The 15,277-nt window shown below is 35.1% G+C and overlaps 2 protein-coding genes and 1 long non-coding RNA gene across 4 annotated transcripts in view; all 3 read right to left on the minus strand.

The window, feature by feature from the left end:
• The window catches only part of LOC108753802 (zinc finger protein 420), an 11,062-nt gene extending 4,128 nt beyond the window's left edge, over window positions 1-6,934 (minus strand). The window contains exons 1-2 of the mRNA XM_018495709.1: window positions 6,548-6,934; window positions 5,264-5,419 (exon numbers count right to left, since the gene is read on the minus strand). Of these exons, the coding sequence (XP_018351211.1) occupies window positions 5,264-5,419; window positions 6,548-6,724 (333 nt within the window). The 5' untranslated portion in view covers window positions 6,725-6,934. The remainder of the gene's footprint in view (window positions 1-5,263; window positions 5,420-6,547) is intronic.
• Window positions 6,935-7,844: 910 nt separating this feature from the next.
• Window positions 7,845-8,442, minus strand: LOC108753809. Its single transcript, XR_001939666.1, has 3 exons — window positions 8,316-8,442; window positions 8,016-8,172; window positions 7,845-7,921 (listed from the first exon to the last, which is right to left on the minus strand). It is a non-coding gene; the product is annotated as an uncharacterized LOC108753809 (long non-coding RNA).
• A 2,089-nt stretch (window positions 8,443-10,531) lies between these two features.
• Window positions 10,532-15,277, minus strand: part of LOC108753819 (proton-coupled amino acid transporter-like protein pathetic) — a 16,698-nt gene continuing 11,952 nt past the window's right edge. The window contains exons 5-8 of one of the 2 annotated variants that reach the window (XM_018495736.1): window positions 13,569-13,850; window positions 13,100-13,278; window positions 12,850-13,019; window positions 10,532-11,088 (exon numbers count right to left, since the gene is read on the minus strand). In XM_018495736.1, coding sequence (XP_018351238.1) covers window positions 10,841-11,088; window positions 12,850-13,019; window positions 13,100-13,278; window positions 13,569-13,850 — 879 coding nt within the window. In that variant the 3' untranslated portion in view covers window positions 10,532-10,840. The remainder of the gene's footprint in view (window positions 11,089-12,849; window positions 13,020-13,099; window positions 13,279-13,568; window positions 13,851-15,277) is intronic. The other variant, XM_018495737.1, reaches the window with a different exon arrangement.

The raw sequence follows: 15,277 nt of genomic DNA on the forward strand, positions 1-15,277 counted from the left end.
AGAGAGGGTTCGACGGAGGTAAAGAGAGAGAGAGAGAGAGAGAGAGAGAGAGAGAGAGAGAGAGAGAGAGAGAGAAAGGGAACGACGTGTGCGTGTGTAAAGACGACGGGGCGGGGGCGGGAAGAGGGAATGACGAGAAGTAAGGCAAGAGCCGGTGACACACACGGACGGAGCAACGCGTGATACAAACGATGCCGTTCGGAGGTTCCCCGCGGAATGCACCGCGGCCGGCGCGTAGCCCGAGGGTGCGACGAAGAGGAGGTGAACGCGCGCGCGGGTACGCCGATCCAACGAAGAGACACGATCGGGAAGCGACAGAGAGAGAGAGAGAGAGAGAGAGCCAGGCAAACGGTGGCCCGCTGGCCGGCGCGGCGGTCCGATCGGCAGGGAGGAACGGAAGGTGTGTGTTTATATGTGTATGCACACGGAGCGTTGATTCGTGTGTATCACTCTCAGCGGCATGTACCTACTATGAGAGGGATCGCATGAGAGAGAACGGGAGGTTGAGAGCTGTAACGGAGACCGCTAGAGCAGATACCTACATGTGAGAGAGAGAGAGAGAGAGAGAGAAAAGGAAAAAGAGAAAAAAATGCGGCCGGGGAAAGAAAAACTTCAAGGGAGAAGGGGACCGCCGGCGCGCTGGAGGATAACCGCGACTACGCGTTACGATCCCGGCGAATATCCCCGGAATGCGATACGGTCGACGAGAGAAATCAAACCGGAGAAAGTGAGATGCGAAATAACGAAGAATGACGAAGCGGTTGCTCGCAGTCGCTTGCAGGCGATCAAGGGTGGCCGCGTGGGGGAGGAGTGTCGACGTATATGCTATCTCGTTTGGATAGCTCGCTTTTGTCTCTTCTCTCTCATCGTCAGCGTATATAATATACATGCACCGGGGGGCTTATTCTTCTTTCTTTCTTCTTCTTTTTCTTGTGTAATAATGGCACTAGTCTTCTCTTACAGAGTGCTCTGCAGCCAATGTTAAGTATATGTATCGGCGATATCCTTCGTGCATCAAATATCGCAAACTATCGGTGAACAATACCGGATGCGCGAGGAGCATCGCCGCTGTGTGTGCCATGCAACAGTGGCGGCGACGGCGGCGCTCCGCGACCGGTGCGTCGGCCCGCTGACCTTGACACTGACATTGAGAGAGTAAGAGAGAGAGGGCGAGATCCTACGAGGAGAGGGAGAGAAGGAGGGGCGGCAGAACTTACGCGCGCGCGCGCGCGTGTACATACGGGAGCGATTCACGGGAGAGACGCCAGGGACGTCGTCTCGCGACCCTTTTCGCCGCCCGCGCCGCGCCGCCGATATTCCGGAACGCCGGCGACGAGAGAGAAAGAGAATCACCCACGTAACGAGGCTGCGTCGATCTTGTCGGGGTATCCCGGGTTTCGAAACAGGTTTCTCGAACGTGCGCGTTGCGGGCCTGGCAACTCACGTTGCACCTGTGCCCAGAACTGCCAGATCGGCAGGGGAGAGCAGAGCGGGTGAGTTGAAAGAAGGATCGAGGGAGAGAGAACGCAAGACCGAGAAGAAAAGAAGCGAAAGGGGATAAAGGAAAGGGAGGAGAGAGGAGAAACAAGGGAATGGAGAAGAGATGGGATTTATGCGGTGTTCTATGATTAAGTCCTTTTCGAGCATGACGCATGAATGAATGAACATATGTAAAGCATGTATATCTAGAAGAAAAAAAATTAAGTGATAAAGGATGAAACAGTAACGTGCCTCACAGCACACGAAGATAAATTAATAAATTATGCAAGATAGAAGAGTGATAATATTAGAAATCGCAAAAAGAGGTGACAAAAGATAAAATGGAAAGAAACGCAATGGGAAAAGCTGCAGTGAGATTAAGAAGAAAATTGGGGTGTTACGAGGACGACAGAGGGGAGCACGACAGGTGGAAGAGAAATAAGTTGCAGAGGAAGAGGAGAGGAATGGGAAGGACAATCGAGACGGCGAACGAAGGAGTATATTTGCGGTGACCATATTTTCTTAGAGAAAGCAAAAGGCGGACTTCGAATACCAAACAAGTCTCACATTACATCTAACATCGCTTTCCACGGTTCGATCTCTTTTTAATAGAAGGAAATTGCGCGTTATTAAGAATTGTCATTGAAAAAGCATTTTCTTTTAGGTGCCATAGCAAAATACTAAAATAGAAATTTTAATTCCGTTAAATCTATATATAAATGTTTCGCATTTAAATATATTTAGTAATATATGTACATAATACTATATATCTCAGCATATTTGTCGAATCGAAGGAGAGATTATACTAATAAAATCGAATGGTAAAATATGAATTTTCAAGTTCGCATTTTCAACGTTGAAGATAACTGCAGTAGCACATAATATCGCACTTATAAATAAAACTAAATTTGTCAGTTGGTCCCACAAGAATTTCCCGTTAAAATAATGATGATATAAAAGAAGGGACAAAAATTGAAAATTATTTTGAAACAGATAAAATTAAAAGGACAACTATCTAAATAAAGGACTGTCCCTTACAATAAGAGACGTCATCGTAAATATACCACTACGACTTTCACTTTCTGTGCGCGCGACGCGCGTCTCGCGGTCGGCAACGCACCGATCAATAGACGTCGCGACGTCGGTCGTCTCACGCGCACGCACACACACACCTATACACCCTCTCTCTTTCTCTCTTGCCTCTTTCTCCTTTCCTCCTCCTAGATTTATCCCTCCTCACTTTCCGTCGGCGTCTCGGTTGCGTACGCGAGGGTGGAATTATTGAGATCGCGCGCCGCACCGCCGGGTGCAGCAGACACGGAAAGGGGGGGGGGAAGGGGGATAGCGGGAACCCGAGCAGCTACCGATCAACGATGCCCCAGCGCGCGCTTCCCCCGTCGCCTCTTCACAACCCACCATCCGACAGGACCTCTGCTCCTGTCTGATCGACCAGAAGCACGGAAGAAGAAAAAAGATATGCAGCAATACTCCTCGCGCCATTGATAACAGCCATTGATAAAATTTGACTTAATTTTAGTTTCACATAATCAGTCACTTGTTGCAGCATTTTTTAGAAGATACTGAAGATCGCTACATTACTAAATGCTTTCTATCAATACAGATTAACTTAAATTTCGGTTCAACTTACTCTTTGTCTTTTTCTAATTTTTTAAACTAGAAAAGGATGAAGAATAAATTAAAGTTTACCAAGATTAAAGTTAGTCTACACTAAGAGAAAATTATTTGGTATTTGTAACTATAATACATTACATATTACTATAATTGTAATTTGTTGCTAGAAGTATACACATAGGGGATTATTATTCCTAATATTATAACAGTAATAATCATAATTATATTGTAATAATATGTGTGTGTAATTATAATTACAAATACCAAAAAATTTTCTTTCAATGTACATTGGTAGAAATCAATTGATCATTATAAGGAAGAGGAAAGAGAGAAAGAAAAAGAATACTGGAGTGTGTTATATAGAGTTTTAAGATGATTCTATGCGATCAATAATAGGAGATAATTGACACAGTTTTTATGATTTTTTTATCCGTAACTAATAAATGAAATACATTGCAAGAGAATTTTTCAATAGCCATAAAGCAATATAGAAACAATATAGAAATTATTTTTATAATTTAATAGTGTGATTTTGTTTATTAATAGAAAACATGAGGTGATGATACTTGTAATAACCGACTCCACGCGCAGAGTTAGTTATTACAGTTATTGGAATCAGTTGTTATAGATCTAAATTTCAAAAAGAAAAATGTGCATAACTTTATTAATAATTTTCAGGTAATACGCAATTACTACAGATATGTGTAATTATGTTATTTGAATATTTAATAAGAAACGTTAACGCGATACGATGAAATCTTACATAAGATCACAATATCAATTGCCGCTGTTGCATTGAGGTTATATCGAGATTATGGACGAATTTTTTAATTCATCGATTGATCAATCACATTATGCGCAAATACAGTTTTTATTATTATTATTATTATTATTATTATTAGGCGTTAGGAACTCGAAAGCTCATTGCCGCAAATACCAAATGCAGTTTTTACAGAACAAAATTACATTTGCGCACAATGCGATGGATCAATCGATGAATTAAAAAACTCGCTCTAACTTATAACGGCAGACAAGCAGAAACTGCTGCAACAACAAATCTCTTAATAACTAGTGCCGGCTTGCTATATTTTAATTCTTGTTTAAGCAAAAATATATGTCAAATATATGACATATATTTTTGCAAGATAAATATAACTGTAAGTTATTACTTGTAAAGATTCTAAAGAAATAATTGGAATTATGATATAATGAACACAGTGATAAATATAATTTAATATATTACTGATTTATTATTTTACTTTTGGCTATCAAAAGCTGAAATATTTTCTATCTTTGAAAAACTGCTATTCTGAAATAAACTCATTGCACCACAACTGCAATATGTTTGCAGAAATACTATACTTTTTGTGAAATATTATCGTTTGTTATTTTGCAGTAATTTTAAATGTAAATAATAATAAATGCCCTATGTATCAACTATCCCCGGTCTTCCCTACTGATCAATAATATTGAAAGTGCATCAATATTTTTAGTATTTTTATAACTTTATACGATCAGTATTATTGTCAGATAATATATTTTACTTTAGCTTTTAATTACGTTATTTATTGTACTATAACATACTGTGACATGAATCCGAATAAAACAATACTGATGCACTGATGCTCGAGAATCAAAATTCAGATCATCATCAGTATTCTACGTCAATTTATCTATTTAATTGTACACAATTAGTAATGTTATCAGTACTTGTTAATACTGACAGTATTATTGATCATGTAGAGTCACCTTAACACTTATGAATACGAGTTTGCATTAATAAAATTTCCAACTTGTGGATATTTGAGAAAATTAGTGTTGTTTAACAAGCAGTTTTGAATGAATAACACATTTTTCTTCGAAAAATTAATATTATCAATTGATTGATTTCGTTTTACTAATCGTTTTACTAATTTTGCTGTGTTTGCAGTCACCTGTATATCCAATAACATGAACACTCAATTTCTCACAATATTATAAATGTCGTCATATTATTGGATATTGCACAGATTAAAAATATATAACACAAAATTTAAACAAAATCAGAATACACGTGATCTTGTTACAAGTTGTGAAATTGTAATAATATATTTACTATAAAAGTTTCACGCAATTTAACACAATCTTTATATATAGAAAAAAATATACTTACCTGACTATTAAGCGTAACAATGTTTTTCAAGGATTCTGCATAATTCTTTAATATGGATTCTGTGGATATGCAGCTAAGACGAAATTCGTAGAACATATCTAACTTGTAGATACATCTCTGACAGATATTTTTAGGCAGTCCATCCTCTTTTCCTATCTGTGACAAAATAATCTCATGTTTTATTAAAATTATAACTAGCAAAATCTGATTTTAGAATTTTTCACAATAATCATTTCACTTTGAACTGTGATTGTTTTTCTTTCCAACATTATAAGGACATAAATGAGACAAAAAAAAATACAAGATAATAATAAAGAAAATCAATATATTTAATCATAATTTAATCAATTGTTTTTAATGCAACAAAGTAAGTAGGTCGATTATCTTAAGCCAGGCCCCCCCCCCCATGTAGAAAAATATATAAAACTAATAAAATTAAAAGTATAATAAAACCTGTATTCATTTTTACCACACATAATGTAATTTTGGTTTAACATACTCTTTATCTTTTTCTAATTCTTGGAACTAGAAAAAAACAAAAAGTAAGTCAAATGGAAATTAGAATTAATATATTGGTGGAAATGGACATTAAGCAGTAAGTCGAAAATCCAATTACTCATAATTAAGAATTTTTTAATGAAAAAAGTACATTTACAACAATTCATGACCGTGATTGGTAAATCCGTTTACTACTTAAATCATTATCTACATTCTTTTATATGATCCTTAACAAAAAGTAAAGTCATTAATTATTTCAATACTGGACCATTGGAGCATAAAGCAACTCTGAAATTTTTAAGAGCAAATCTTTCAAGTGAGAAATCTCACCATCAAAGATTGAAATTTTTGAGCCACTCTTTTTCACAACTAGTTCAATTTTATCACTCTTTAGAGTTACTCCAAAGAACTTCGAGAACAGCAGTTATTCAAATCATACCATGCAGATAACTTTGCATATATTGCATATGGAATTAATGACGCATTTTTTAATCACTGTTCAATATTCTTAGTACAATATCCTTTTTTTCTTCTTAACAAAATACGAGTCTTTAAACAATTCAATTCGCAATTTTATTTTTTACAAAGACACTTCGATGTGTACGGGATATTTTTAATGTGCAAACGATTTTTAAAAAATTCCAATACAAAAGTTAAAATTTGCATCTGAATTTCACGTGTCGAACGGAAAATTTTGGGCAGCTTCCCCTCTCCCCCATCCCTCTCAATCGACACAACCGGCAACAATGCGATCCTGGATCGGAGCAAATTCTCGTTTTTACTTACCACAATGGGCACGCAGGAACGTATTTTAAACAGCAACTGCCGTTGCTCGCTCTCCTTGTCGAATATCTGCAGCTGATGATTGCTTTTGAGCGAGCACAGCCGGCAAAGTTCAGCGAAACCGAGGTCCTCGTTCATTGCCATGGTCGCTTCGCGCGATGTGGAATGCAAGAGGGACATGCACGCACGATGCACGCACAACGGATCACGAGAGACTAGGTTATGCTGCGCTGGTCGCACGAATTTGCTGCGTAGAATGGACGCAAAAATACGATGCAATAGGATGCGAGAACGTATGGATTGAAATTACCGCGAGCACGAGTCTTCGTAGAAATAATCTTCAGGAAAAGCTATGGAAACCGATCAAGTCGAATGTGGTCAATTCTGCTTCACTTTTGGTGCGTTCGGAGCAGTTCGGAGTGACGCTATTTTATCATTCTATCTTCGTCGTTCGTTACACGTAAAACAAGAATAGAATGATAAATAGAGCTAATAGCGTCTCTCCGAACGTACCTTTTGTCGCTACTGTAACTGCTGTAGACAGTGTAGACACAGTGTGTGATGTTAGGGGAGTTCATGATGCAAGTTTAAGTAGACAAGGGTGTGTTCTTGCGCATGTTTAATTGCTGCAGCCAATCACAGCTTGATCTTTTAGTCCGCCATTTTTAGGCAGATTTTGTTTCAATACGCCTGCGTTCAGAAATATCACCTAGATGTCTCTGTGTATTAATTTATCCTTGTTTAACATTGGGTGAACGATAAGAATAAAATACGTGGGGGCACTCAGATGATATTTCCGAACGCAGCCTTGTAGCAGTATTCTCTAAACGTTTTATCGATGATTGTCGCTATCGTTAACTAGCGATAGCCAATAGCAGGACCACTGACAAGATATTATTAAAGACCGACATCCTTATGGGAGGTCGCGTCCTTGTGAATATTGAAGTGATTAAGAGTTAAAAACTGATAATATTGTATTTATTTTATGATTTATTAATTTAATAGACGTATTTATGCATTTAGAACTCAATAATACTTGATTTTTCTTTAAAATTGTGATTTTAGTGTTGTCATCAAAATTTGATTATCAACAGAGATGATAACTGCAGAAAAAAAAATTGTAATTTTTCTACAATATATAGGATATTACAGCTTTACAAGTATGCATATTTATTTATGGAACATTTATGTAATAAAAAATCATGAAATTTAATAATGTATAAGTCAAATATTTATGTTAATAATAGCAAATTTATATCAATTGTCGATAATATCAGCATTCTTCAATTACCTCCGGGCCCTTGAGGTCCTTTTTATATCGCCGAAAATTTGTCCAGAATTGACGGTCTTTAATATTTCATCGATGGCAAGACTATTCTGGAAGAAAACGTGGTACTCATTAGCTATCGCTAGTTAACGATTGCGATAATTGTCGATAAAATATTTAGAGGATTCCGAAACTACACTAAACTATGTATACACTAGAATGAGCATCGAGAAAAATTTGTGACCATAATTGATCAGCCGCCATTTTAGTTAGGATGATGTTTGAGCGAATCAGAAGCGTTCATGCACGGGCTGCGATCGATGTATCGATAGATAGAAATCTATATAGATATGAATGGTATCTAAACAAAAATAATGTCATTTCAGTTTTATTAGTACATTCAATAAAATAACATTAGTAATACTTTTCATGTCCTATATCGTTAACACATGTGCAGGAATTGATACATTTAATATAAAAATTCTTATTTATGAAATAAAATACCTTTTTACTTCTTTGCTCACACCCAGCACTTCATGTTGATGCTTTGTATATTTTACAGTCACGCGATTTTATAATCTTTTAAAGTAATCTTTCAAATATAATTCCACACACGATGATCTTGACATGTGTGTCTCATTAAAGGACACTAAACGTAAATGCGCATGAGCACCTGAAAGCTTTTGATTCGCTCTTATATTGACCAATTAAAATGGCGCTGATTAATTGGTGCCACGATTTTCTATGCTCCACAGCGGAGATGCTCATTCCAATGTATATATAGTTCAGTGCGTAACTAGTATGACAAAGGTTTGTTTGCATTGTATGGCTCCGACATGCTCCAATATGCTCCTATCATAGTTCCTACTCACTTCAATAAGCTTATTAAAGTGAGTAAGAACTGTAGCTGGAGCATGTTAGAGCATTCGACGCGAACAAACTTTCAGTTTTACGCATAATAAATAATCAATACTCTATTCGTAATTACTTATTAGGTCTGTTTTTATCTGAACTTTTTAAACGGTTCATATTTTTTCTTTTTCCAAGATGGAGAGAACCGTGCAAGAACTTTAGCCGCTTTTCATGAACAGTTCAAATCAATTGACAAAAAGGATCACGTGATCAAAATTGATGCTTGGTATTCGTCAATTTTGGTTACGTGATCCATTTTGTCGCTAAAAAAGACGGTTGGAATGAAAATGTATCTTTAGACGGATCCACTCTGGTGAATGTGCAATAAATTGAAAGTAATAGGGAGATTTGTCAATCAATTAAGTTTTGAGCTTATTTACAAAAATTCATATGACTCGTTCCCATTTCAAATAAGCTCAATTTGTGATTGTGTTCCGATAGCTGTGTCGAAAATATTCTTTTTAGTTACAAGATTGATAGAGCTGATTGCGTTCGAAAACGTTACCCGGGTGCCCCGTCTATCATCTTATCCTTGTTTAACATTGGTGAACAAGGATAAACTAATATACGGAGATCACGGAAGTACTCGAGTAACATTTTCGAACACAGCCATTGTAAGGGTGCCATTACATGAAGCGCAGAAATGTAGAAACGCGGAAGACAAAATTAACTAAAGTTTACTAAATTTTCGCGTTTCCGCACGTTGTGTTCCTGTTTTGATCTCCTAATATTATATGGAGCACAATTTGAGCGAAAAAACGGAATGGGCAATTAGAAATTATTAATTTTTAACAGTATTTATTGATTAAAATGCTTGCATTCAATACATATAAGCTGAAAGGCATATTATTAAAAATTGCAATAAATTAAGTGAATACAATTCTTAAAATAAATGCAAAAGTGTATTTGTCATATCGTTCCGTTTTTCCGCGGAAATTGTGCTCCGTATAATATTAGATCAAAACAGGCGGGACAGTTGTTATGTCATTAATTTAGAATTAATTTTTAGATACAAAAAGTATTCTTTTTCCGAATGGTTCTGAAAAGAATTCTTTTTATTGCATTTGAAAATTAACTCAGAATTCGTGACATATGACTGAATTCTTTTTGCTATCTTGCGGTATCAAGCTCGAATCGTGAACAGTGTTCTACGATGCCCACAGAATATATCTAATTATATAACAATACATTATTAAAATAATAATTAAAAATTGGAATAATTAAATTTAAGGAAAATATTAAAAATGTAAAGAAGTCAAGTATTCGTCATTTGTAATTACGATTATTATAAATTATTATAAATTCTACATAAAAATTTAACACATTTGAGGATATTATTATCAAAATCATTAAAATCAGTTATAACAAATTAGATATTATTATTACTTCCTTATCAATAACATGCATTATTCACAAGCTTGTCAAAAAAGCACTGTGATTAATATATCTAGAATTTAATTAATAATCGATAGCGTAATCGAGTATCTCAGAAATTAAAAAATAACCTATATTGAATCTGGACGATAAACTCTGTTTTAGATCTGATTATACACGAAATGACAAGATAAAGGGAAAAGAACATTTCAACATAAATATCAATCAATAAGTTGACTTGTGGATATTAGCAAGTGTTGCTTTCTCCATCAGTATATATCAATGAAGTTGTATCAACGATCTTGAAATTAAACGATACATGAATAATGAGAATGATAGCTAATTCGTGATGATTATATTTATAATGTATGGAAATTGTAATTAAAACAGAGCCTATCAGTTGTGAAACTTTTTTTCCATTCTCGCACTAGAACATTCAATTTATCTCTTTATTTCATCTTTAATATAAACAGCTAATAGTAAGTGTATATATAGTGCAGGAAATTAAGAAGAGACGTAAATAAAACAGTAAATTCAGTAAAATATATTATTAACTATAATACTTCATTATATCTATATAATATTGAGATCCACGAGTCAAATACAAACGCAAATAACGAGAATATACAAAGTACGTATTGCTAATTAGTTGTTCCATTAAAAACCTCGTTGCGTTTCTTGTCGACACTGGAGTTCCAATTGTATACGAAATTAAAATAAAACATTAAATAAAATACTAAAATTTATTTGTCGCTTCGAAGGTTGATTATATCTTGCACTGAGATCAATGAACCAAATATTAACGCTAATAACGAGAATATAATTAGCACAGAGTTTTTCCATAACCGCCAGTTGAAAGTACCCAAATGGCTTTCCCAGCACGAAATCGTCTCGATGACAGCTGGGATACTAATGCCGAGGATAGAAAAGAATATTGCACCGACTAGAGAAATGAACGGATCCAAATCAGGCACCAGCAGCGCGAAAACCACTGTAAAAAAAAATCATAATGTATGACAAATATATTAATTATCGAGCGTTTTCCGATTGAATTAAAGTTTACATTACATTTATAATAAACCTAAGAAAATCTATAGTTTACGTCACATATATTATAGATTTTCAGTACTAGCAATAAATTTTGGCCATAATTATAAAAAAAAAACGTGTTATTAATCGCATAATATTCTGATTATACTTTACATAAATATCGAATAAAGGAAAAGGAAACATATATATAAGTTGCAAACGAGTAACACAATTTTCACGGTACTTAGATATTTGAGACACTCGAGTATTTATGTGCTTACAATTATTCGACGCATCGGAATTCGTTGAACATAAAGTAACATTACATCGATGTTATAATTTCCTACTGAACAATGTAACTGTTGTTATGTATAACACGTGTTACATTACATTTATTGTTGAACGGCAAATTATAATATTTATGTACTATTACATACTGTTTAGAGGGGTTAGTATTTAGAGGAAAACTTCTAATAATCGAAAAAAATCTATCGTAACAATGAGAGTGTTGAATCGGACACATGACCCAAAGTGGGCCAAATCTATTGCACCGAACGAAAGAACTGATCCAAGTCGAATAAAGCAGACGATTCCTTTCTTTCTCGGTACACTTGATGATAAAAAGGCACATCACGCGTACACGCACGCGGGTAAGTGGGTGACACCGATCATTCAATCGGCCTACCGATTGGGTCTGCGACTCGACCTCCTCTCTGTCGAGAATGCGTGATTCATCGCGGTTTCTCCATCTCGCAATCGCTAGAATGTCGCGGCAAAAACGCAACAGGAAAAGGTTACGGGAAAGCGGTGTTAACTTTTGGCCTATTGAAAAACATGTCTCTTTAAGTATATCTGATAACTGTCTAACCATTTTGCTAGACTCGTTATTGCAATTCTGATAGATTAGTCGTATCTCTGATCTCACGTAATAAATCTTTCGGTAAAAAGTGGTCTTTATTCATACTTGGAGAGAGAGAGAGAGAGAGAGAGAGAGAGAGAGAGAGAGCGCGCTAATATTTAGAACCATCTTAAATACAATCTTAAGATATCATGAACAAATCAGAGGGCGATATTAGCATCTTAAGACATTACTTAAGACAGTCTTGAAATAAGAACAGATTATAAATAAAACCGCTCAAAAATGTGAAAAATATTTGTCCACGATTAATTATATCATATTTCAGTTTGAAATTCTATAATTTACGTCTCTCAAAGAGTTAAGATTCTAATAAAAAAGAAAAGAGAAGAGGGAAAAAATTTATGGCATAAGAAAGAAAATTCTATAAAATGAATCTGGAATAAAAATATGGTATAATTACTTCTAATTCTTTTCAAAAATCGTATGTCCTTTCTTTAGAGATCCATTTATGGATACGAAAAAAGGCACGAATGATGTAGACGATTTGTAAATTTGTGAATCATCTGCTTATACAAGCAGCAGAGTTGCTTTCTTGTGTCGAAACTATTTCTATTCTCTGTTATCCTTTCCAATCAGGTAAAAAATCATTACGTCTGCAACGACCGGTTTTTCGCATTTAATAACACTCGCTTCGTATAGCCGCAATATTTTAAATCCATATTCTTAAAATTGTTATTAGCATTTTTTCGTTTGATTTACATTTTAATCATTTGTCTATAGCCTAGATTGAATTTGTTTCTATTTATAATTAAGCCGTTCAGATTTACAGTAGCAGCTTCTCGTTCGAATAATTTAACATTTTACCTGTTAGCATAACAATGCATATTCTCATCACCGTTTCGCCCAAGGCCAGGAACTTATGATTAAACAAGTGTCTTATGGAATTCCACATGATCTCGAGGGGCACGAAGAGCTGCAGACCGTAAGTAAAGAGAACAGCTAAAGCAATGAGGGCCTTCACCACTTGGGCCGGACTAAAACATTACCACTCATCAGTTTACAACGCATGTATCAAAATGACATTAACATTTAGCAAAAAGAGATATCTACTCACATTTCTTCCGTTGGCAGACTCAACGTGATGCTGGGTTGTACATCTTCGCCGAAAGCGACGTAACCGAACACTCCCATCATAGCGTACAGACTCACGACTATCGTCATCGTGATGTTAAGTACGCTAGGACATCCTAGGAAATGATGTGGATATTTCATGTTGTTCGCCACCGGCATCACCTGCGATTACAATGGTACCTGGAAGCGCTCGAGAATGCGAAAGATGCAAGAGAGACCGTGCGATTTTTAAATCATTCGCTTACAAAAGTAACAGTTGCCTTCCTGCATCGAATTAGTTCTATTCTCAGCTGTTATCTTTTCGATCAAATAAAAAACCACCTATTCCTGCGACGACCAGTTACTCGCGTTTAATGTCCCCTTCTGGATTTCCGACCTTATAAAGAAAGGCCAAGGTACCACGATTTAATTCGCGCTTAATAACACTATGATAATTGATAATGGGAACTTACAACGCCGATACCTTCGATGGCGAATATCACAGTCGCGAAGAAACGGGGCAGCTGCTCCACCGAAGCGAACAGCTTGTTGTTGCTGAACGAATGCAGGTTGCTGTTGCTGAAGATGTAGTAGAGCGTGATCGAAAAGCCGGTTATCATGAAGATGTTCGCCAGTGCTGAGAATGGTACCATATATTTTAAATCGCGCACCTGACCGAGCAGCACCAATGCCGGGATCAATGAGTAAATGAACAATTCAATATCTAAGTCTTTCCCGGTGTTAAAATTCACGATCTGAAAAGAAAACGCACAGTTGTGACATGGAAGATCGGTTTGATCTTCGTAAATTTTGGAAGGGCAATGTTATTTTTTTTTATATTTCCTCGCGTAAGTGAAAGTTTTCAACTTGTTAAGATTATATAGGTAATATACATTTACACCTAGATTTCCGTTTAAATCTTTAAGATCCTTAAAAAATCTTTTAGAAACGACGATGTCGCGATGTATGTATAAGGAGAACAAATAAGAGAGCATTCGGTCACATGCAAGAAGAAAAGTAGAATTATTCCTTCAAAATGTATTGCCTTGACAAAATTTGACGCCTTTTTATATCGTATTGTTTAAATAATTAAACATTTAATACTTTTTATTTTTTGAAATTCCGTATCCAAATTTGTGTAAGAATCAGAATTATCTCTATTTCTATTCTATCATTTAGATTCCAATTAAATTCAATTGTATTTTAATATATATAACTTGAGTTATAATTTAAGTAATTTAAAAAATGACATATAAAATATAGAACGTCAATCAATTAATGTACATATAAAATAAATAATGATTTTAAAATGTATATGCGATACATAATCAATAATTACGTACAAATAGCAAAAATCTTTATAGATGATAAGAATTATTATATACGATAAGAACAGAAACTGCAATTGAAAATATCTAACAAACTACACAATAATTATCAATTATTATTATTACATTATATCAATATAATTGTTTGTTATTGCTTCACTAATTGAATTAAGTTATCTGCTGATTAAAAAGAATGTAATAATCATCATGTATGGAAAAATATTTATTCGATATCGTGAAATCACAAAAATTGCGAAGCATCAGTCAGTTTATCAAATCTTGAATCGTGTACTTTGTATTTATATCACTTACAGAAATCTAATACTGACCAATTTATTGCTAAAAAAGAATAAGTAAATAATTATTTCTTTCTTTAAGTATTAAAAATACTGAACAATGCTTTTAATACTATTTACTTGAAATAAATAAATAATTAATTACAATATTAGATTTCTGTAAGGGTATGTACTTATAAAGTTTCTTTGAGCTTTAGTTTGAATGTCAGCTCTCTCCCTTATAAAACGACGATCTAATCAACTTATTAACATGTCTCACGAACAATTTCGCTAACGTATGCCTAATATTTATGACAGACGATAAGAAAGGATCAACATGATAAATACGATAAGCGGTATAATCATTATGTAAAACAATTTCGTACTCATTAGACTCGCATTAAGATATTTAAAATTATAAATGTGCTAAACTTAGAAACTATTCGTAACAGAATGAGGCAAAAATGTATTAATAAGTTCCGCTAATCGTGTTAAGCATTCCTTAGCATACATAAATGATCTTATTGTCTTATAAATTATGTAAGATGCATACCTGCTGAAGGGATCTAGAAACAAATA

This window comes from Trachymyrmex septentrionalis, unplaced genomic scaffold (genome assembly GCF_001594115.1).
Source record: "Trachymyrmex septentrionalis isolate Tsep2-gDNA-1 unplaced genomic scaffold, Tsep1.0 scaffold72, whole genome shotgun sequence".
NCBI classification, from domain to species: domain Eukaryota; kingdom Metazoa; phylum Arthropoda; class Insecta; order Hymenoptera; family Formicidae; genus Trachymyrmex; species Trachymyrmex septentrionalis.